Source organism: Arvicola amphibius, chromosome X (genome assembly GCF_903992535.2).
Source record: "Arvicola amphibius chromosome X, mArvAmp1.2, whole genome shotgun sequence".
In the NCBI taxonomy this organism is placed as follows: domain Eukaryota; kingdom Metazoa; phylum Chordata; class Mammalia; order Rodentia; family Cricetidae; genus Arvicola; species Arvicola amphibius.
In genome coordinates, this window is record NC_052065.1 from 42,416,800 (window position 1) to 42,442,789 (window position 25,990).

Here is a 25,990-nt window from a genome sequence, read left to right on the forward strand (position 1 = left end):
GCAATACAAATATCTAGAAACAGCTCAACAATAAAGCCTTATGGTGTAAAACAGGGTAAAAAAGAAATCTATAAAATTAAGGGCACATATAAGACTCGACATTTTGCATAGTATTTCTTCACAAAGAGGTATTTTACTAATGTCCTTGCTTTATAGATAAAACCAAAAGAAAGACTAGATCAAGCCAAACGTCCCTCTTCTAATACAGAAAGAATCAGTGTAGAAATTGTGACTACACCGGAGAGAGTCAGAATTCTATAATAAATGTTGTCTTAAGAGTGAGCCCAAGGCACATAGAAATAGAGCGAGAAAAAATAAACAAGCAATTTTATCATCCTCTCTGCCTGAAGAATCTGGACAGGGCTCCCCACTGACTAGACTTAATTAGGAGGCAACGAATAAGGAGGTGTGATCTGTAAATTCGCCAGGGTCATGAGAAGAAAATGAGTACACAAGGTGGAACCGGCACTAAGGGTCCAAGAAAGATATTAAAAGAGCTCATCTTCATTTGGTAAAAATTAAAAATTAGTAATAATGAAAATAACTTGACTTTTTCGAATCCTTACTATAAGCTTCACATTATTGCTGGGAAATAAGAAGCTGATTAGAGGCTAAGTTATAAGATATCATGGACAAACCTTTACTAATAGACTAAGATGTATATGTAGTTTGAAGAGAGATTAATTTGCATATTTTCCACAAGAATGGTAAAAATGAAGGCTGACTGGATGTGGACAGCTGACAGTTTTCGTCTAGAAAGAAACACTGAACTCTAATGATATTAGGGAGAAATAATGATGTTCAGAAAGCAAAAAAAAAAGGACTTGATATTTTTTGCTTCAGTTTCTGTAAATTTACTAGGAAGTAAAAAAAATCAAAATACAGTTTTGCATAACAACTTCAAATAAGAACGACCTTTGCATTACTGGGCAAACACACATCCTGTAGTATTTATATGTTTAGATATAATTTGCAATTAGATACTACAGACCTCAGCTTATTTTCCATTTTTCTGAAGAATAGTTCCTTTGCAGTATGCTTTACAACAAAAGTATGGTGAAGACAATCATGGTAGTATAAACACTAGGAATGGAAAAGCCTGGGCCACTTTTCTTTATTAGAAGAAAGCATGGACAACATAGTGAGAACCTGTCTTAAATAGCCAATGTAGAATGATGATGTCATATGAAGAGTCTTCTTGAAATTCAAATGTAGAAACAGACACCTAAGAAATATACTTATATTTCCGGGTGGTGGTGGCGCACGCCTTTAATCCCAGCACTTGCCAGGCAGAGGCAGGCGAATCTCTGTGAGTTCAAGGCCATTCTGTTTTACAAGAGCTAGCTCCAGGACAGACTCCAAAGCTACAGAGAAACCCTGTCTCAAAAAACAAAAACAAAAACGAACAAACAAAAAAACAAAAAAGAAATATACTTATATATACAATTAGATATTGATAAACTATAATGTGACTAAGAATGATAGTATGTACATGAGCTAGCTTGTTGATAGAACAAGTAGCACAGACTAGGCCATTTAACCAACGTGAATGTTTTCTCACTGTTCTGCAGGATTGAAATTAACATTTGTAAGGACTCTCTTAGTGTTTGTAGGTGGCTGTCTCCTTACTGGTAATGCCTATGTTCTTTATCAGTTCATGTACATGGACAGAATGGAAGAGTGAGAGAAACATTTCCTTCATTTTGTAACACAACCAGCCTTATGAGATTAGGACTCTACCTTGATAATTTACTTATCTGTAACCTTTAGTGCCTCCTCAAATCCCCTTTTCCAAATAAACTTGCATTGAATGTGAAGGCTTCAGCACATATATTTTGAGGTACCACAATTAAGTCCATAGCACTAAGTTCTAGGAAACAGAGTGGAATGTTCTTTGACCCTTTTTTATCATATTTTTCCACCTAAGTAGAGGACATAGTCGCTAGGCGAATGATTAAATAAAATAATGTAAAATTATCAAGGGAATAAATGATTTACACAATGTTGGAAAATATCTAACAGTAAAACATGACATGGACAGAAACCTGCAGGCAGCTTATTTAATGGAAAAGCATTTGCATTAGGTATTTGGAATGACTTGATGTTAAATCAAAGAATAGTATACTCAGAAACACGGATAAATAAAGACCACACATGTAAAAGAAGGTCTATTATATGAGTACTAAGCATAGCGTGGTAGGTGAGTGGAATGTGAGTCAGATGTATAAAGGCAAATCAGTGGCCTAAGAGTCATACCACAATTGTAGTCTTAATCTCAGCCACAGAGAGAAATCACAGACAGATTTCTAAAGTATTCTATTATTATGGAATTATTCAAAGGGAAATATCTCTTTACTGCACTCACTAATAAAGATGCCAATATTGCTTGCACTGTCATCCCATTCTCTCAACTCTTTGTCTTTCTGCCTGACCTCTTGGTACCTAATGAATTTATTAATTGGTTTATTTAAAATATTTAGTGGTATAAGAATAATATCATTCCCAGATAGGCTAAGATTATATTAGTGGCCTGGTATTGGTGTTTGACAATTTTTTATCCAATTTATTTTTTATTTCCTTTGGAGATTTTTAAATATTAAAATACAAATTTAGCTCATGCTCCAATATATTGGAGGTGAGAGAGCCTTTTAAAATTTGGAAGAAATATGTTTACATTTCTTGAAGTGGGGGAAGGTTTTACTTGATGCTACATTATTTAAATGGGCATATTAATATTTTTGTCCTTCCTTCATATATTACATGCCAACCATAGTTCTCCCATTCTCCTCTCCCCCTTGTAAATATACATAATTTAGGTAGGGAAACACATTCAGAGAATATGATTTACTCTGGGGGCTAAGAACACTAAGTTCCCCTACGCAAACAACGGCTAATGGTTAATAAGTTTTTGAAGTTGAATAGTTCATTTCAAAAGAGATGTCTTATCTTCAGTCTTCAATTTCTAAAGCAACTCACTTGTCAGTAGCAATCAGCCCTACTGTTAGAGTCACATAGGCACATTCTTTTCAAACTTAATTTTATATCTTCAGAACTCAGATACAATATCATTGTCTATTTGTATCTTGTTCTTATGAGATATTAACTCAATCAATACCCATAGGATTCTCCAAATAAGCACGTGTGCGTCCTAAGTCAAGAGTCTGTTTTGTCATTTTAGTACGATTTCCAGTAAGCTCAGATTTAAATTTAGTTCCTAATTGCTATAATTTTTTTTAAATTTCCTCTCCATTTAATTGGCTCATGATCCCATTTTTAATTTTAATGATCATGTTTTTGCATATTAAGTACTAACAAACCCAAGTACTTTTTTGAAAGGTATCTTAGATATGAATTATAAGAACGCAACCATGGTGATAATGCACTGGAGAAGAGAATTTCAGAGTTATTTCTTATGGTACAAGTTATGTATATATGAAACAAACTATTTGCCACTTCACTTGAAATGAGAATAAGGAATTTACATAGAAAAACAATATGGCTGAAAAAAAGACAATTTAAATTCCAAATTCAAGTGTCATATATAACTTTGAATATCCAATATTTAATCATGGAAAAATAGAAAGTCCATGTTGCCCACCTAGGGACTTTTAGCATTTAACATTTGTTCTGGGGTAGGACATCATTTTTATACGGGGACAGAGCCCTTGATAATCTCCTTGCTCTGGTAAATACATTTTCACCTCCACTCTGGCAGGATATTCAAATTAAACACAATGGGTCATGTACAATAGTAAGACATAAATTAACAGGGAGATTCGTTAAGAAGAAGGGTTCTGGCAGCCTAAGGAAAGGCATGAAAGATGGAAATAAATGATGGGAGAAAACTATTAAATACTATTAAGAACTTGTATTAAACTGACAAATAATAAAAATAATGCAAATTATAAAAAGAAACTAATAAATGTATCCATCAGTGTATTTTATTTATACTTATTATTCAAAACTATCATTGCAATGTTTTATCAATACTGCAAAAGACAGTATACATTATATATATATTTTGTTTTCAAATTTCAGTGTTCATTTTCATCACATTAACAAACCTTAATTTAGGTACCAACATGTCAGTTTCTTGGTACTAAATTGAGCTAGAGAGTGCTATAGTGCACTTTAATATACATGTGATTTTTGTCTACTACAATTGAGTAGAGACTCTAATTGAGATTGAAAGCAGGTGCTATGTTATGCGTGTTTATGAGAAAAGAGTGGAAAGCCTGGATAGTTTCCCTAATTAAAAGGATAGCAAATGACTAGGCAGAAAAGAAAATGTGGCTGGGTAAAATGTAGAAAATTTTAGATATAACCATATGTATTTGTATAAAATATTGTATAGGTATAAATACTCCTCATTGTGTATAGATTTATAAATTCACATAGTATATTAAGAACATACAATATATTTTAAACATGTGAATTAAAAAAGTATTCTTCACTGAATGGTCTTACAATTTAAAACAATGACAGTTTTGGAATAAAAAACATTAAAGACAAACATCTTTATTTGATTTAATTTAGTGAGATTTAAAATTGTGTTCATTTATAAAACATTGCAAACATGCACATTTGTGTGATTTATGGTTCTAAATGATGATAGTCTGAAATTAAGGTATATAATATGTGATGATTCAAAATAAGCAAACAGCTATGTTGTTCTTAAATTGATTACTTACAAGAGAGTATGGATATTTCTTAACAGATATTTGTCAAGGACATTAACTTGTTTTCCTATCGCTGACTATAAACAACTTTCTTTGTGACAGTATAGTAAATGCAAAGTTACATATTAGTAATACTCTGAATTATGATTCAGGATGAAGTCAACAGGCTGTCAACTCTTCAACCTCAAATTGAGCAGTTAAGAATTCAGAACATAGCACTGAAAGAAAAGGGACAGGGGCCAATGTTCCTGGATGCAGACTTTGTGGCCTTTACAAATCATTTTAACCACATCTTTGCTAATGTGCAGGCCAGAGAGAAAGAGCTACAGGCAGGTAAGTAAAAATACTTCTTAAAGCTAACTTAAGATTTTTGAAATTGGCTATCCATGGGTAAAATATGAAGTACTAAAAAAAAGTCAAACAAAAATGGGAATAACGACTATCAGTGAAATAAACAACCTTCCCTTAACAAATGGCAAAATACTGATGTTAGGCAACAAGAAACTATATCTTTTCTTCCTGTAATACTCCAATGTTTTGGGGTAAGAAGAAATAAATAATGGTTTGTACAGTTACAACTTCTCCATGGATGGTTATAGATTCCTGAATCAAGAGTTTTGAATACTTTTGAAAATAAAGAAGCAGTTCAGTAGACTCTCGCAAGATTTCTCATTGTGTAGGTGGAAATATTTGTGCAGGCATCTTCAGATGCTCTTTCAGGTCATCTGAGAACTATGTACTTTTGGGAACTGAATCTCAAGGACAAATTTTTCTTTGAGCTATATTTTATTTTGGGGACACAGTAATTACATAAATCCCCCTTTGTTGATAAAATAGAAGAGAGAAGTAGAACAGATATACAAACTTGTATCAAGTAGATAACAATTTTTCAAGATATCTCTTTACAATTTTTTCTATTAGTATAGTATTTCTTTGAAATGTCTGTTCATTAATTTTAAGACAAAATTTTCTTAGAGAGACAAGTTTATAAGAAGACTTATAATAGAAGACAATACTAAATGAGTTTTTCATCTATCACATACATTCATTTATATGACTTTGTGCATACAGAGAAAATTATAGTGGATGCTTAGGATTAAGGACGTTTGCTTACTTTTAGTGAAAATTTAATTGTGTGGAAGCATATTTAACATTTTTTCTTATTGTTCATCTTTGTAAATATTACAAAAAAACATTTAAAATATTTCTAGAATATTTAGATATGACTAAAGCTTTATGATATCGTTTTTGACTAAATTGAATTAAGTTTGCAGTGTGCATTTCTTTTTCTTGTACTTTTTAAGATAGTTTTTCTAAGGGGTTTGTTTTTCTAATGGGAAATCAGTCAGTAAAACTTTAAAATGATCTTCTCGCCCTCTAGTGGATTAGAGTATAATTGCTGCTGAGTGTCAAACCTCCAAACTGAAAAATATTTTTTTATTTTTTATACATCTTAGCATATTGTATTTAATTTTTTGATAAAATCCACAAACATTATTTAAAATAAAATAATTTTAATGGATATTCTATAGCTTAACTTCCTCACTGGAACATTCTTTTAATTCTTGTATGCCTATTTGGTTCAATCTTCAGTTTGAAGGAGTATGGAATAGTCATATTGATAGCTGAGGTTTTCTTATGTTGCTACAATGTAAACATTTAATATTCATTATGTTTACATACTTACCAATGTATACATATAATCATCAGTTTGCACACGAAAAATATTTATAAAACTTCCCAAACTTGTCTTCTGACACCTGGGTCCCTGTTGAAAGGAGGAGGGCTAGCTTAGCCTCTAAATAACAACACAGAAACTGTATTAATTAAACCACTACTTGGCCCGTAGCTCTAACTTCTTATTGGCTAACTCTTATATCTCAATTTAACTCATTTCTATTAATCTGTATATCAACATGAGGTTGTGGCCTACCAGCAAAGTTCCTGCATGTCTGACTCTTGTGGTGGCTCCATAGTGGTCCCTGACTCCACCTTTCCTTCTCCCAGCATTCAGTCCATTCTCCCCACCTACCTAAGTTCTGCCCTATCAACAGGCCAAGGCAGTTTCTTTATTTGTCAATGGTAGTCACAGCACACAGAGGGGACCCCTGCATCAGGTCCCAACTTAGTGGGACCAGTTGGGGTTCATGGTAAAGAGTGCGTGGTCTGGTGTCCAAAGGAATATAGATGGATATTAATAAATGGCTAAAAGGTGCAGAGGGAACATGTGATTTCCATCCTACTATTTTTATAAGAGTACTTCTCATATATTTACCTAGTGTTTTGGGAGATTTGCATGTCTTAACAACCACTGAATCAAGATGACTGTGTCCTCATAAAATGATTCTGGCAATGTTCTCTCTGTTTCTATTTTGTGGATTAATTTGAGGAGTAAAGATATTATCTGTTCTATAAGAGCTAGTTCCAGGACAGCCAGGGATGTTACACAGAGAAACCTTGTCACAGAAAACAAGAGAGAGAAAGAGAGAGAGAGAGAGAGAGAGAGAGAGAGAGAGAGAGAGAGAGAGAGAGAGAGAGAGAGAGAGAGAGAGAGAGAGAATTCCCATTTCTGAAAAATAAGACTACTGCTGATATTTAAAATACTAAATGGAATATGGGTTCAGAAAAAAGGAAGGAAGATAGAAATAGTAGCCATTCCAAATGAGATTTTATTGGACTAGACTCATTAAAGAGATAAAAATGAAGATTACATAGAGTCTTTCAAGAAGTAATGTTATAGATACAGGATCAAAAACATTGCAGCGAATAACAATTCAGTTTTCCAGAGATAGCAGAATAAATTGTTATGATAGCTACCAAAATGTGCTCTATGGCTATATGTTCAAGGCTGTGAATTTGTTCAGAACATTCCACATTATGACACCAAATTAGAAATCTAAATAAGAACAAAGTATAGTAAATTCTTTCAGCTCCAAATTAGAAGATTTATCTAGTTTACTTTTGAAAACTTTATTTTTTACTCTACTAAATCTTGATAAAAGATTTCTATTTGTTGTTTTTCTTCCAATCTACTTATCTAGTTACCGACTATGATCTAAAAATATATAGAGGTTCTGATGTTAACTTAGTTTTGGTAATGCATGCCACTTTACAATGTAGTTAAATAGTACTAATACACCATTCTCACTTTAACCTATTGCTTTGGGTTGTTCCATAATGCAGCAAATATGAAAATCTGTAATTCTCATATATGAAATGGACTGATTTTTGCTTCTATTTAACTGAATACAACAATTGTAAATGTTTATAATGTACTGGTTAACATCTCAACCCTGTACATAATATCTAACTAGATTAGTGTAGTCTGCATATCTATCACCTTTTTGGAGAAACATATACCTTTGTTCTAATTTTCATTTTATTTGGTTTTGGTTTCACTTTTATGCATGTAAATTTATGTGGGACATTGTGAGAATTTAATATTCAACACACATATTTGATATACAATGATCAAATTGGAATCCAAGCATGAATAGTGAGAGATAGGTATAATTTAATATTTCTGCACAGTGAAACTAATGTCAAGTGTATTTTTAAAATACTGTCTTAGTTAGGGTTTCTATTACTGTGAATAGAGACCACAATCATAGCAACTCTTATACAAGAAAAACATTTAATTGTGATGGCTTATATATTTAGAGGTCTATTTCATTATCATCATGGTGCAACATGTTGGCATGCAGGCAAACATGGTGTGTGAGAAGTGTTTCTGCAATATTGGGTATGGCTTGAGGAGATAAAACACCCGAAAGCCCACCCTCACAGTGATTACACTTTATCCAATAAAGCCATACCTACAACAACAAAGCCATACCTCCTAATAGTGCCACTTGCTATTAGCTTATTGGGACCATTTTCTTTAAAAGCAACACATTCCTCTACCTGCCTCCATAGACATATAGCCATATCATAATGCAAAATGCATTTAGTCCACCTTCAAAAGTACCCACAGTCTATTACAGTTTCAGCAACATTTAAACTCTAAAGTTCAAAGCCTCCTCTGAGATTCATGCAATCTCTTAACTGTAACCCCCTATGAAATCAAAATCAAAAAACTGAACACATACTTCCAACATGTAATGGCAAAGGGTGTATACATTACCACATCAAAATGTAGGGTAGAGAGCACAGTGAGGAAATACTGGACCAAAGCAATACCCAAAACAGGCTGGGCAAACTCCAAATTCTGCATCTCCATGTCTGGTATCAAAGATTTTTCAGATCTCCAACTCCTTTCAACTTTGCTGTCTGAAACACACTTCTTTCTTTGGGCTGGTTCCTCTCCCTAATGGTAGGAGTTCTCCTTAGCAGTTATTTCATGGATCTGGCATCTCAAACATCTTGGGGTCTGTAAGGCAATCTAGTCTTCAGCTGTAGTGAGAGCTGCCAGCTGCATTCCTGCTGCCCGATTCCCAGCTGCCTGGCTAGCTTATGCCCCGAAATAACAACAGGCAAACTGTATTTATTTAAACACTGCCTGGCCCATTAGTTTCAGCCTCTTATTAGCTAATTCTCACATTTTGCTTTAACCCATATTTAGTAATGTGTGTAGCACCACGAGTGGTGGCTTACTGGGAAGATTCTAGCATGCGTCCATCTTGGAGAGGAGAGTCATGGTGACTGCTTGAAGCATCTGCCTCACTTCCCTCTTCCCTGCATTCTGTAAGCCAAGGCAGTTTATTTATTAACCAATGAGTGTCCTCCATCATTCATCTACACAGCTTCACAAAATGACCTACAGTTAGGGACACCCCTAATACTTGCCTGGCATCAACAGCTTTCCTTATTTGCAGAGGAAGGTTACATAATGTCTTTCTTCTTTTCTTGACTCTAAACCCAGATCTACAATGGGTGAAGCTGCTAAGTTATGTTGCTTGCATGGCAGGAGCATGGTCCCCTTATTCAATTAAATTTTCACCAGCTTTCTGGTTTTGGTGGTTTCTTTCACTGCATTAAATTCAACCATTCTAGAACTTGCTCAGTAGACCAGGCTTTCCTCAAACTCAAAGATTTACAAGTCTCTGCCTTCAAAGAGCTGGAATTAAAAGTATGCATCACTACACTCTGTGGTAAGCTTTTCTTTAATTGCTTTTCACAAGTTGGCACTTGGATGGGTGGGATCTTACCCTGAGATCGCAATTCCCTTTATTCCATTTCTTAATCTTTTTATCTCCTTGAGCACAGGACTTAGCTCCATTCCACTTCTTGGTGTTCTTTTTCTCCTCAAATTGTACATTTTGTATTTTCTTTTATTCAACTTGCTCCTTTTCATTATAAATCTTTATTAGAGTTACCGCTAATAACCTTAACCACATGACAGAGTCTATACTAAACTGTTTTGAGATTTCCTCTTTATTTGGCCTCAGGAAGACTTTTCAGACAAGGGTAAAAAGCAGCCACACTCTTCACCAAAATATGACACATGCTAATATTCTCCTCCTCTGAAACCTCTTAATCCAGGAACCCACGGTTCAAATCATACTTAGCCCCACTGTTTTCCATGGTCCTGTGAGGATGGCTCATTAGGCAGCACTTAAAGTGTTCAACTGCTTTTCTAATCCACAGTCTCAGGGACCATATCCCTTCAAACAAACATGGTAAGGCCTATCACAACACCCTGGTCTCTGTTACTGGTTTCTTTTAACTTAGGGTTTCTATAGTTGTGAAGAGACACCATCACTACAACAACTCTTATAAGGAAAAAACTTCTAATTGGGTGGTTTACAGTTTTAGAGATTTAATTTGTTATCTTCTTGGCTGGAAATGCAGGCAGAAATGGTGGTGGAGAAGAGGCTGAGAGTAGAGAAGGGGCTGCATATTGATCCTAGAGGAAACAGGAAGTAAATTGTGTGTGGTTTGAGCATATATGAGACCTCAAAGCCTGTCTCTGACACACTTCCTCCAACAAGGCTGTACTTACCCCAACAAGGCCACACCTCCTAACAATGCCACTGCCTATGAGTTTATAGGGGCCAGTTGTGATCAAGTCACACATATGCCCTAAATATTTTACCAGTGTTTGTATAGTAGTTCTATATAATAGTCTATTTTTACCTGAACTATAAAATGTATGTATCAGTAACAACAGAGAAGTGTTATCTGATACTCAGTGTTGTTTAAATGAACTCATAAATATAGAACACTTTCATCTACTTTGGTACCACTTCTTTTCTTTCTCCCCATTACATTTTTAATTATTCTTATTATATTCCAGAATGAGGTAGAAATGAACCTTTAAATGCACTTTCTGTGTGAGTTAGGATTATATATGACTATGAATGAATCTATATATCTCTGTATTTATTTGTAAATACACAGATATTTGGTATTTGGATATGAATCTGTTTCTGACAATTTCAATACAAGTAAATAATTTTCTTATTCTACTAGACACAAGCATTTCTCAGAATTATTCTATTTATTATATTCCTTGTGGAATGAAAGGTTTCTGTTAATACATATGGCTTGATATTCATTCTTCCACCTCAGTTTAGTGTGGTCATATCATTGTCTACAAGAAAGCCTCTTGATTACTATCTTGTCAGTTGATATACTACTTAAAATTGTGTTTATGTACCATAAATTGTTCTGTCATGGAGAGGCTCTAATATATAAAAATGCATCTAGTAAATTCATATTTTTTAATGAAGTACTAAATAAAATGTAAAATTTTTCAGAATCAATTCATGTCTACTCTTGGCTTCTTCATAAAATCCCTTGCTCTATTCAACCATCACACTCTTGAGATCATTTATCTGGACCCACCCCTCTCCCCACACCATTCCCTGTTCTTTTCTCAACTATTATACCCTTAAGATCATTTGTCTTCCAATCCACCAACTTCTCCCATCCCCATTTCATTCCCTGTTCTTTCCGTATGCCATTTCCTCCACATTCTTTTTCAAATTGGCTCGTTCCTTTAGTCAGAGCAGAGCAAGGAACTCAGAGGACATTGAGGATAAGAGAAGTAGATATTAGGGTATTTCTCTTACACTCTGTACACCAATGTGACATTTGTTAGAGGATATTGTAACTCCTTTAATTGTGTGACCCATATAGAAAATGCGCTTCTTGGGGTTTCAGACTCACATCATGGAAAAATACTCTGTTAGTTCAATTCCTGAGAGATAACTACTCCCCCTTCCCAACTCAATCTTTGCCCCCCCTCTCTCTTCATTAAGTCCAATTTGTGCTATCCATATATCTTGCTTGTATGGCCTTTTACCGACTGGAACATGGTTTATTTAGCAGGGACTATATTATTTTTCCAACTCTTTTTTAAATTTTATATACCTACTATAGTTTCCCTTTCCTCTTCTCTTCTTATTCCCTCCCCTCAGCTCCCTTCTACCCCCATCTGCATCCATCCACTTCTCCACTCTCTCCATTCAGAAAGGTGCAGGCATCCTATGGACTTGAACCTAGGATGGCACATCAAGTTGAGGTAGGACTAAGCTCCTCCCCCTGTACTAAGGCTGGGCAAGGTAAACCAGCATGGGGAACAGGGTTCCAAAAATTAGCTAAGTACCAGGGACAGGCCTTGATCTCACTGCTAGGCATCTTATTAACAGATTAAGTTATACAATTGTCATACACATGTAGAGGGCTTACGTTGGTCCCATGCAAACTCCCTAACTATTGGTCCAGAGACCATGTGCTCCCACAAACTCAGGTCAGCTGTCCCTATAGACTCCTCCATCATGACCTTGACCCTCCTGGCTCATACAATCCCTCCTCATTTTCTTCAAGAGAACTCCCAGAGCTAGGCCCAGTGCTTGACTGTGAATCTTGCACCCAACCTGCCTAACCTGCTCCCTCAAGTTCCCATCTCCTTATCCCCCTATCCCTGCCAAAAGTTTACCCAGGATATTTCAAAATTCAGTATCACATACAGTGTTCTTAACATATCAGGAAAGTATTAGATAAGAAAGCATTTTCATTATCACAACCACTTTCCATTATGTTTCAAGCAAGGATATTAATTAATACTTAAGATAATAGATTTGTATTTGCTGACAAATAAAAATATGACAGGATTTTAATTGATTCTATTAGTATTCTCTTTCCAGGCTTTAAATTGATATAATTCTTTTCTCTCTTTGTTCCCTTTGATAAAGTTTTTGACATTTTACCACCAATGCGCTATCAGGAGACAATGAGTACCATCAGGACATGGATCCAGCAGTCAGAAAATAAACTCTCTATACCTCATCTTAATGTCACTGAATATGAAATTATGGAGCAGAGACTTGGGAAATTGCAGGTCTGTGGAAAATTGACTACTATAAGCAACAAAGAACGTGTCTTAAAACTTGCATTGTTGTTACATTAAATATAAATAAAGATAATAAAGGTAGGGATCACAGATTAGGAGTTTCAAAAAAGGAAAAGGAGAATATTGTGGAATAAACTATAATTTCCTTTTAAGTTTAATGTATACTTTAAGAGATCGAGTATAAGTGTTAAATTAGATCACATTATTTTATCATAATTAGATATTTTATAAATTCTGATATCTTTAAACATAGGTAAAATCAATAGATTTATGTAGTTGGTTAGAATTTTTTTTTGTTTTTCGAGACAGGGTTTCTCTGCAGCTTTAGAGCCTGTCCTGGAGCTAGCTCTTGTAGACCAGGCTGGTCTCGAACTCACAGAGATCCGCCTGCCTCTGCCTCCCAAGTGCTGGGATTAAAGGTGTGCGCCACCACCACCCAGCTAATTGGTTAGAATTTAATTGTAAGATTCTGTTGAAATATTTGATACTGAGTAGGTATTATTAACAACCAAAGGCAATAAAGGTTAAATAATAATATGGGAAAAAAATGTGATGTGAACACATATGGGGACTAAATTTTTGTTGATTCCAAAATATCTATGTTGTATACTCATTCTTTTAAAATCTGAAAATATATTCATTATAGTTAGAAATTAAGATAGTATGTCTATATTTTAAGAATTACGTTAATAAAAATACTATTACATTTTTGCTACTTCAAATCCTTTTAAATGACATTGCATTAGTTCTTTTTATAAGTAATTTTAAGGCAATTTTATTTAAATATTTTCTTTTAATATACAATCCCTAATTATAGTTTTTCCTATATTATAATACAGAAAAAATAGCAGCAGGGTTCCTCTTTCTACATATTTTGTGTAGAAGGAACAGTGGTCTGCGTTCCTGCCACCAGGCTCCCAGCCGGCTAGCTATCTTAGCCCTGGTAATAACAACACACAGCGGGCTGTGTTCCTGCCCAGCTTCCGCATGGCTAGCTTTACACCCAAAATAACAACACACAAATTGTATTCATTTAAACACTGCTTGGCCCATTAGCTCTAGCCTCTTACTGGCTAACTCTCACATCTTGATTAACCCATTTCTATTAATGTGTATAGCACCACGAGGTTGTGGCTTACCAGGAAGATTTTAACCTGTGTCCATCTCAGAGAGGAGAGCTATGGCATCTGCCTGAGGCATCTGCCTGACTCTGCTTTCTTTCTCCCACAATTCTGTTCTGTCTACTCTACCCACCTACGTTCTGACCTATCAGGCCAAGCAGTTTCTTTATTAATTAACCAATGAAAGCAACAGATAAATAGAAGATACTCCTACATCAATTTGGTGTAGTATTTCTGATGTTCACTTGATAAAAGTGTGATCCAAAAGATCTAATACACTTCAGAAAATTGAGCCTATAAAAATAAGCTATTAAGAATAGTAAAAGTACAAAACTAATGTTGAATAAAGTATTAGAAGCTGATATTATAACAGAATAACAAGTTATAGAAGAACAATCATAGGAACCACTGGGAATATATGAAGGACCCTGTGTCATCAGAGTAAACCAAAACTATTATGTAAAATGAAGTGTTTTAAAGAATTTATAATGGTGAAATATTTTTAAGCATCTGTTAGAGAGTCATACGTCAGTAAGATACAAGAACAGCCAATGCAAAAACAGCAAAGGAAAGAAAAATGATATAAAGTAATTTCTTTTCTAAAACCAAGTAATAGTCTTCAAAAGAAAGTCACAAGGGAGATAATAAACTTTGAATAATCCTATGATAAATTATAAATGCAATTCTAGAGGATGAAGTAACAAATGGGATATACTCTTCCCTAGTACACAGTTAAGTGTAAGTCAGAAGTAATTAAACTCATTTAATGATGGGAATTAATTTTTTGAGGAAGTCTTTTCAGTATTTTATATTAATATGCAAATTTTCATTCAATTGTTTATACAAACATAATCTTATGAAAATTCTATTTTTACACAAATAATTTAAAAATTTTTAATAGAAGTGGATGAATGTAAATACAATTCATTAATGTGGAAAGTTAGAAATTAATTATAAAACTTTAGTTAATTTCTGTTAATACTCAGATGCCTTGATAGAATATTCAAGGTTTTCATACATACAAATTTAATTTAGTAATAGTTTTAAGAAGGAATATTGAAGGTTGGTTTATTGAGGTTTTACTGCAGGTAAACTAAAAAACTAAAATCCATTACTTATAAGCATAATTATCAATATATAGGTATTCAGCAAAAATTAGATATACCAAATTTCTCTCTAAATAAAATATGCTTTGGAACATATTAGACATTATTTATATGAAACATGTGAATTGTTTTGTCAGAAATTCTTCTTTGTTTAGATCTTTAAATTATAAAAGCTATCATTTAGTTTCTTCTTGATGTGAGAAAAACTCATCAATTATGCCTCATTTAATGTAAATACACTTCACTTTTTAATTTTGAGGCTTTGCAAAGTTCTTTGAAAGAGCAAGAAAGTGGCTTCAGCTATCTGAGCACCACTTTGAAGGAGATGTCCCAGAAAGCACCTTCAGAAATAAGCCAGAAATATCAGTTAGAATTTGAAGAGGTTGAGGGGCGCTGGAAGAAGCTCTCCACCCAGCTGATGGAACATAGCCAAAAGCTAGAAGAGCATATGAATAAACTTCGAAAAATTCAGGTAAGCCAAGGTTTTGCTTTGTCTATCCATACTTATTTTCCACAGATCAGCGCACTATAAGATGTGATGGGAAAGAGATATTTGACTCCCAGAGTCCTTCAAAGGCATTGATGAGATTAAAAGACAAATCTTTCACGAATGAGTATAACTTTACTATTTTTCCTAAGAAAATTTAATGATACATTCTTCTTGGGTTTTCTATATAACTGAATCGATTATGATCACCAACACCAATTTATAGTTAAAATTTTTAATATAAATATTTAAAACATACTTATTCCAGAATTAAACATATACTTATGAGTCAAATATATTAGAAGTGTCCTTACTTCAATTCTGGTCCTCCAGTGAATTGTTCGTTCCTATATTTTCCAGCTAAAACATTACCCAGAATGACCAGTCAATGATCTACATGTATGGGCGAGGCTTGCTATGAATGCAGGCTTTAAGAGAAAGTGTATTTGTTTGCTCTGTTTAGCTTCTTAAAGAAGTACACAATCCTTTATTCATGACACATCTATTATCCTAGCATCTTCTGGTGACTATGTCTGACTCTGAATCTTTTCCGTCTAATCTGCTCTCCTTCGCTGTCTTTACCTTTTGTCTTTTTTAGCTTTCTCTTAATAAAACAAGCCCTCTAGCATTCTACTATCTTTGTTATAATATGCCAGATGATAAAGAATATTGTTAACATGTTTAACTTTCTCTGTCACATTGGATTCCGTGCACCGCGCCCACGTGTCTGCCTTCAGTGAGCTTTTACCCAGTTACCGAGCTTAGGGCAAGGGGCAGGAGGTTAAAAAACACAAAGACTCACACAGACAGAGAGACAGCGACACAGGTCATCCTTGAATTCCCCAAGAATGCCCCCTTTATTGTGTTCAGGGGCAGATTATATAGAGGTAGCCACGCCCCAGCCAAACCCACCAGAAACCACTCTGCCATCAGAACTCCTGAAGGTCTCGTGCTCAGAACAGCTGTAGGCACTTAGATCAGGGGATTACAAGAAATTCAGGATCTGGGGTCTCACTGCTCCCAACATTGGATATTTTTGATTCGAATAGTTGTGAACATATTAACTGTGTGGAACTGTATTAAGCAGTATAACTGGGCAAGAAAGAATTCCATATACAAGGAAAAGAGCTAATGAAACACACTAATCATTATACAGATGTTCTCAAATATACTTTCAACTACTGAAACTCAGTATTAAAGAGGCAAAAATGAGATCCTTGCAAAATGGAGCAAATGCTAATTTCTTTGGAATATGTACAATATTTCATCCATAATATGTATGTTTTCTAATAAAATATATGGTTCAGAAATGTACTATGTCATAAGTGGTCACGAATGTTCCTCTTTTGCATAAGTCATTTCACATGGGAAATGGAATTAAACACAAAACAACAAAAGAACAATTACAAAGGTTTATTACCAGTAATTTTAATTTTGGGGTTTCTTTTGTTTTGTTTTGTTTTGTTTTTTTAGTTTTCCAGACAGGGTTTCTCTGTAGTTCTGGAGCCTGTAATGGAACTAGTTCTTGTAGACCAAGTTGGCCTTGAACTCACAGAGATCCACTTGCCTCTGCCCCCCAAGTACTGAGATTAAAGACATGAGCCACCACTGCCCGGATTGACCAGTAATTTTAAAAATGGAAATTGAAGTTATGTTTCCATCATCTAATCATCATCATAAAAAGGGAAGAGATCACTGGCATAAATTTAGGAAAAGGATTTCTGTGAAGTAAGAATGAATGATCTTAAGATATTATAATTAATTTATCAAGGAATTCACGGTAAGACCTGAACTGAAGATAGTGGAGACATGGAAAGGAAAACTTTATGCAAATCATATATTCTCAATAGAAATTTTAGAAAGGAGAAAGAATATAAATATACATTGTAATTGAATTACTTGTAGTTAAAGAAGTGACAGCTATACCTTTGAAAAGTGACTGAAATGAAGTACATGAATAAAAGTGATACAAGGAAAATGGATGGGAGGTTCTCGTGAATTTATAAATGACAAAAGATACCAGTATCTTCCTGATCATTGTTTCTAACCGATCACGCAAATAAGAAACTAAAAGTTTTGTCTTGAAAGGTAACAAAATCTTCCCTGAAGATCCCCAACTGAAGGAATTGTTTAAACTGTCAACTGCAGAAAACAATTTGTGGAGGCTAGGTTTAGGGAAGCGATAAAGGCACCATTACATTGAGTTTACTGTTCATCGTTTGTTTTATGTACACTAAGGGGACATTATTAGTATTATCATGCCTTGTTTTGTAACTTCAAATTTCTCAAGAGAGGATATGATTTATTGTTCTCAAGAGAAATATCATAAAACCACATTTGGCAGTATTTTTTTTTATTTTTAACAATAGCAGACTTCATACACCAATGCTCATACTATGGGCCATAAAATGCAGTCTTAGTAAAAATATTCTTTTCTACAATAGCTCCAGTGAGACATCCCTCAAACATGAAAATTTTTTCCTGACTTACATTCAGACATATCATCATGATGAGCTGTGTTGAGAACAATCAAAGCTTAATAATATCTTAAAACTGTTTTTTTTTAAAATCCAGAATCACATAAAAACTTTGAAGAAATGGATGGCTGAAGTTGATGTTTTTCTGAAAGAGGAATGGCCTGCCCTGGGGGATTCTGAAATTCTAAAAAAACAGCTGAAACAATGCAGAGTAAGATTTTTATCTGATGCTTTTCAAATGCTATCTATTATTTGGGAAATACCACTTAATTAGCTCAGTCACTTACTGATGGGACAGTTCATAGTCACTTGCTGTTGGGACAGTTCAAAATATCTGAACATAATTTTGGATATCCAAGCACCTAGTACATAAAGATCACGGATATGGTTAAACACACTTCAAGACCTTCAGAAAATAGTTTAAATATCTCTAGTGCCCATATTGTGTATTATTTGGGCCTCACTTTATAAATCTTAACACAAAATTCAATATAATCTAAAGAAAACATTCAAGTACTTATTAGTTCTTACTCTAGGTTATTTTTCAAATTAATTGCATTTCAATGGACTATATAATCATGTATGCATGTGTGTGTGTGTGTGTGTGTGTGTGTGTGTGTGTGTGTGTGTGTGTGTCATGTACACTTTGAAGGAATGCCAGAGACAAATATTAAGTGCCTTCCTCTCATGGTTTCCATGGTATTTTTTGAGTAAGTCTCTTAGTGAATCAGGGCTCAACAGTTGTCTAAATTAACTAACTAGCAAACACCAGGTGTACATTTTTCTTTGCAAGTAGTAGAATAAGTATACACACTACTGTGGCCAAGTTTTCACATATATGAACTTAAGTTCTCTGTTCATAGCAACCATTTTGCCCACTGAGCCATCTCTTAAGCCCAACAATCTATAGTTCAGAAATGCTATTCCTCAGAACATTGTCATGCAACATGGAGCAAGTAATCAGTCTCTTGAAATTACTTTCCTTTCAAGTAAAAGCTAAAAAGCAATTCTATGATGGACAAGTATTGGAGTAGCCTGTTTTTCATAACCAAAATTATTTTGAAGCTATTCATGTATGAAGATCATTAATTTGACTCATTTTCTAGCAAGAAATACCTAGTTTATTTGAAAGACTTTGTGAGATAAGTAGCATATGTGTAGATAATTTCCTGCATCATTGATAGCATAACAGCCACTGACTATTTTAAGGAGTTTATACAGATTTGTGTTTTGTTAATTTTTTAATAGTCAAAATTCATGTCAGATGTAATTATATACATATATATAATTATAATTGTAAAAAATATGGTGATACTTTTCTCTGTCATGTTAAACAATACATTGTTTCTTCAGCTTTTAGTCAGTGATATTCAGACAATACAGCCAAGTCTAAACAGTGTCAACGAAGGTGGCCAGAAGATAAAGAGTGAAGCTGAACAAGAGTTTGCATCCAGACTTGAAACAGAACTCAGAGAACTTAACAGTCAGTGGGATCACATGTGCCGCCAGGTATGCACAGTTTAATTCACTGTGGCTAATCTTATGTCCATGAATTTAGGAAAGTTTCTGACGGTCTGACTTCACTACCTTCATTGAAAACTTTCTTCTTGACTATGTTGACTGTCAAAACTACTCTTATTTCAAACAAATTAGTATTTTCTCTCATATATGGCTACATTTTAGTCAATATTTTCAATAGTACCCAATTGCCATACTAAAAAAATGAAATAAAATTTCTTTATTTCTAAAAATGGATCAATTTTATTAATTGACTTAATGAGAATAGAATGCACATTTATATTTACTTAATATGGAAATAAACTCTGCATTCATATTCAGGGTTTTCCCATTAATACAACATTTTTTGTAGATATTTATTTGTAATTTCATCATTAAATTGTAGAAAATAAAGCACATTTTTGGGGAGTGTGTATCAAATATTTTGTGCATCAAATATTTTGTGCTTAAATCACAATATTTTGAGCTAAAGCAGTAATTGCTTTTAAGTTTTGTGCCCTTTCATTTATGTATTGAAGAGATAATTAGTCTTTGGTTATTTTAAGTAACCTTTCAAAGTTGAAAAGTAATGATGCCAAAAGACAAAGGCTAAGTTTGAGAAAGGAAAGAAGTTATAATAGAACGTCAAAGCAAATCTGTGCAGTTGATAAAATTGTTGACAAATGCTTAACTGTTCCATTAACTCACAGCTGAGATAGCCCAGGGTCAGCTAAGTTGCATTCTTCACATCTAGTCATTGATAGAACAGCTGCCCAGAGTGAAAAAGCTTAAATGGTGGATTATATCTCTGAAAATTTCCACAAGGCTTAGATGAAATGTAATAGTTTTAGGAAGATCCTGAACAGAGGACTAGAAATAATACAAATATTTTACTGAGAAAACAAGTGGGATCAGCAGCAGGAAATGAAAAAAAAAAAAGCCAACAGCATTACTCAAACAGATTTTTCATAGTTTCTAGAAGCATTTTTTATAACTTTTCAATTCATTTCATTTTCATGCTTGAGACCTATTATTTTCTATAATGTGTATTAGTAACGCACTGTTCAAGTAATGTTAGAAATTTAGTGACATGTTGCCTAACAAAGCTAGCCATTGTAGTGAGGAGCAGCGGGCTGCATTCTGTCACCCGGCTCCCACACAGCTGGCTTTACATCCGAAATAACAACACACAGACTGTATTCAATTAAACACTGCCTGGCCCATTAGTTTCAGCCTCTTACTCACATCTTGACTAATCCATATCTAATAATCTGTGTAGCACCACGAAGTGGTGCCTTACTGGGAAGATTCTAGCGTACGTCCATCTTAGGCCAGAGCTTCATCGCGTCTGACCCAGAGAGCAGAGGCATGGCGATTTATTAACTTCCCAGCATTCTGTTCTGTCTACTCCACTCACCTAGGGGCTGGCCAATCAAATGGGCCAGGCAGTTTCTTTATTAACCAATGAAATCAACTCAAACAGAAGACCCTCCCACATCAAGCCATTTTCCAATCCTGGTATTGAAAAATAAAATAAATGATCTCCTTTTCTTTTTATTGAAGTATCACATTCCAAATATATTTTCTATCACCAAATTACCTAGGTTTTCAGGGGGTGGGATATGGTGATTCCACTTCACTGTTCCAGAGGGAAAATAGAAATTAAATGTAAATAGGACCTTTCTAGAAATGTTTGCACATTAGAATTAGTATGGAGTGTTTACTCTGTTGTTAAATAATACTTTCTCATTAAAGTTCAAATGTCTATATTAGTTGAAGATACTTAACAATCCCTGAATCTGATTTTTAAAATAACAAAATGACAAGGAGTTTAGATTATATTTAAAAATAAAGAAGAAAAATATTATTTGAAATTTCAGAGATAATGTATCTTAATAATCCATGTCAAGATTTTAGCTATTTAAAAAAATAAAAGATAATTCTTATTAAAATAGTCTACAAATTATTGAACTAAGCACAAAGAAAATAAGGAATTAAGGGAGATAGAAGAACAACAGTTTTATGTTTATACATACCTTAAATTACCATAGTGTGTAGATATTTATTAAAATGTTTAAATGCACTGAAGATATAGCTCAATTAAATAAATATTTATTCATTAATTTCCTTTGCCTTTTTATTTGACTACATAATTACTAAATGTTTATTATCAGAAGTAAATCAGGAATAAAGTGAACATTTTAGTTAACATCATTAAAATGCTAGTTAAGTTAGAAGATGGAATTTAAATTAGTTAAACTTTATCTAAGTAAACTAAAGTTATTTCTAATTCTGCAGTCATATATTAAAGATTATACATGAAATAGTACTCAATATTATACTTGAAAATTTCACAACATAAGACAAGAACTAGAATGCAATATAATCAGCTAGTACTAAGAGCTGTGTAGATCATGACAATCAGTTTAGCATTGCCAATGTCCTATATTTAAGAGGAAATGCCATGTAACTGTTTTAATATAGAAAAACACAAAAGTTTCAGAATTTCTCTCTGGCTAGTAAAGCCATGGTTTTTCGAGTTTGTGGAAGAATTTAGAAGCTATGCTTGCTAACAAGATCTTAGGTGAGTTATGAACATGAAGGAAGACAAATGATGTTATCTTTCTAGGGACTGAGCCCACTTGTTCTGATTCCAACAAGTTCTGATTCCAAGACACTCATGTTATCTTCTCAGAATGTACCTTTCTGTCCTTAAAAAGTCTGCTTCTATCCCCTATCCTCTAGTTTATTTGTATAGTATAGCATGACTCTTTCACTACAAATCTTGATTAAATTATATTAGTCTTTTTAATACTTTGTATTTTCAACAGCTTTAAAAGATTGAGAGAGAGAATTGTAACTATGTAAAATGTAATAGCATGCTGCTTTGCTGTGGGTCTTTGCCTTTGTTTCCATCATTTGCTGGATGAAGGTTCTATAGTGACATTTAAGATAGTTATCAATCTAACTGCAGGGCAAGACCAGTTCTGGCAACCTCTCCTCTATTGCTTAGGGTCTTAGCTAGGGTCATCCTTGTGAATTCCTGGGAATTTCTCTAGTGCCAGGTTCCTTGCTAGCCCCATAATGACTCCCTCAATCAAAACATCTCTTTCCTTGCTCTTATCTCAGTCCTTTCTCCATCTCGTCTATCCTGTTCCCTCAAGTTCTCCTCTTGCTTCTCCCCTGTGAGGAGTGAGAATATGAGCAAAGAGGTCAAGACCATGATGGGGACATCCAGTGGAACAGTTTACCTGAACTAATGGGAGCTCACTAACTCGATCCCGACAGTGAAGGAATCAGCATAGGTCCAAACTAGACCCTTTGAGTGTGGGTGACATTTGTATTACTGGAGCAGACTGTGGGGTCACTGGCAGTGGCACCAGAATTTATTTCTCCTATTTATACTGACTTTTTGCAAACCTATTCTCTTTAGATGGATACTTTGTTCAACTTGGATATAGTAGGAAGGGCCTTAGACCTTCCCCAAAGCAATGTACCTTACCCTCTCTGAGGAGTGGATGGCATGGGGTGGGGGATATTTGGAGGGAATGGGAGAAAGGGAGAATGTAGGAACTAGGATTGGTATGTAAAATGAAAAAAATAATTTGTTTTCTTTTTAAAAAATAAAAGAAAAGAAATAATAAAAAATTAATAGTGTGTTGACTTTGGGTCTTTATGGATTTACTGTGAAAAATATGTATTTATTAGAATAATTGCTTAATTTGGTGTTGGTGATATATTCAAGTGAAGTATTTGCTTTGGTAGATAAGTTAGTATATTGAACTAAAGAGAAAAAACATAGTAATTATATTACATTACTTATTATTGATTTGTAATTCGACAGATATTTAGTATGAAAAAAACATCATTTTTATAAGACAAGGCATTATTTAAAACATAGAAACTTGTTCATATCTGGTCAGAATCACTATTTAAAGAGTTACATGTGAACGGAAGACTGAAACACTTTACACTAAGGGTACCAGTCTGCTACTTTGGAACAAGCTGTTCTATTAAGGCATTATTTTAGAAGTTAGAGGTTTTGCTGATTTTCTGATGAATTAGCACTAAAGTATAAAACAACTTAAGTTTTCAGAAAGTGATGTGGTTTTAAAATCTGGACTTTATAAGAAGGGTCTGCTTCTCATTGATCCAGGGTTTATATACTTTCTGGAAGACCCTGGGTCTGATCTCCAGCATCAAAGAAAATGACCAATGAAACAAAACAAACAACATTCTCAGACATATATTTCATATGTCTACATACATTATTTAATAACTTGATTTTCAAATATACTGTATATATGTACAGTTGAGCTACTTTTAATTTTACTATAGAAAAGTTAATGGTCAGTTTATATCATAATTTGTTTATTCACCTATTAAAAATACCTAGAATTCTTTCTAATCAACTGATATTTTCAAGCTGAATTCAACAGCATACATGCAACCCTATATACTCCGATTCACTCTTAAGAATGAAAAAAGGAAATTCAGGTTTAGTATTAGTACTTTAAATATATTTGGGTAATATACTCTAGTAAGGTAGCCTTCTATATCATGTTATTCTCAACAGGCATGGAAAGATCTTTCTGCTACCATTTCCAAAATGTTTTTCACTAATTATTCTTTGCCTTTTTATATATGAAAATATATTGATTTTATCACTTAACTATTAGTCACATTTGAACATCCTTTGCAGGTACACCCATTATACTTACGATACATATTATACAACATCATATTCTATGTATCTCTATCTATCTAATTATCTATCTATCTATCCATCTTTATATCTATATGTATGTCTGTATTGTACCTCACGATATTTTTTTAATGAACCACCTATGCATTTCCACTGTTTTTCACTTATATTTATGAGAGTTTTAAATACTTATATGACTTTTAACTACTAGAATATTTAAAATTGCTCACAAAATATACATAATTATGCAAAGTGGTCAATTGTATATGGGCCAATAAAATTATTAACTGCACATATTTTCTATTTTTCTATTCACAAAGAGAATTGATTATATATATCCATATAATGTAGCAACCTGGTTATTTTATTAATAGTGCAAACTAAGTAGCTCCAGATTATATTTACAACTATAAAGCACATTCAAACCCCATTAGTTTGGGGTTTTCTTCAACTGCCTACCCTTGCCAGCTCTGCTGGTATGATCATTGAGCCCACAAGTTCCTTTAGTGAAGGATGGAGTTGAAAAAAATTCACAGCACCAGTCTTGCTAAACTGGCTGTGCATTGGGTCGAACATTGCCAAGTGGACCCAGGTACATTCAATAGCCCCTTTTATAGAGCAGAAAGTGAAATCTGCATTATTTATTGCATTACTCATGTTCCTTTTTGCTTTTTCTTTACTATCCATGCTTTTCATTATGTATAGACTGATCAATAATATGGTGAAAATAATTCATATTCACTGCCAATGCTTATGTTTTAACTTTTGTTGTTGTTCTTGTTTGCTTGATTGTTTGACGAAAGGTCTACACCAGGAAGGAAGCCTTGAAAGCAGGTTTGGATAAAACTGTCAGTCTCCAGAAAGACCTATCAGAGATGCATGAGTGGATGACACAAGCTGAAGAAGAATATCTAGAGAGAGATTTTGAATATAAAACTCCAGACGAATTACAGACTGCAGTTGAAGAGATGAAGGTAAAATACACCAAAGAAAACAAAGAAAGAAAAACTGGAAAAATAGCATCTTGGAAACTGTGATTCTGCAAAATGTATACTTTTTATATTACTGTTCTTATAGGAACTTGGGAATGGTGTTTATAGTAACGTTCAAAAAAGAACGGCACTTGCTTCATAAAATGGAAAATGATTACTGACTGTAGGACAATTGATGGGTGTGCGATGCTATTTTGCCTTTAAAGCATCTGTGAGGAAGTATGTTTAATGTGGGAGATCTGAGTCATGAGAAAAAGCCAGTGTTCCAAAATAAATCATGGGAGTGCATTCCTGTCACAGGAATACTTCTAGCCAAGACACTATGACAAATTGAGAAAGGAAGTAGTAAAGCACTGCCTACACAAAAGCGATAGATCAGAGGCTAAATAACTTGAGGTTCATTTGAGGCAATGGATAAACATCCTTCGCCACCAGAATCGTGTGGGCAATGATAAGAATTTTCATTGTGAGTAAGCAGGATAGAGCTTTCAAGGATTTCTCATTAAAGTCTATGATGATTTTCAATTTGATTGTGAAGAGGTAAAGATGAAACTAGCCATATTCACAGTAGGTATTTTTATGGTAACAGAGATCCTACTTTCTCTGCTATTCACAAATAAATAAGGCAAC

General features: G+C 34.0%; 1 protein-coding gene across 1 annotated transcript in view; it reads left to right on the forward strand.

Moving 5' to 3' along the window:
• Dmd (dystrophin) overlaps positions 1-25,990 on the forward strand; it is a 1,847,711-nt gene that overhangs the window by 464,651 nt on the left and 1,357,070 nt on the right. Inside the window, 6 exon segments of the mRNA XM_038316167.1 lie at positions 4,832-5,012; positions 12,818-12,963; positions 15,462-15,674; positions 18,264-18,377; positions 19,520-19,675; positions 25,172-25,342. Of these exon segments, the coding sequence (XP_038172095.1) occupies positions 4,832-5,012; positions 12,818-12,963; positions 15,462-15,674; positions 18,264-18,377; positions 19,520-19,675; positions 25,172-25,342 (981 nt within the window).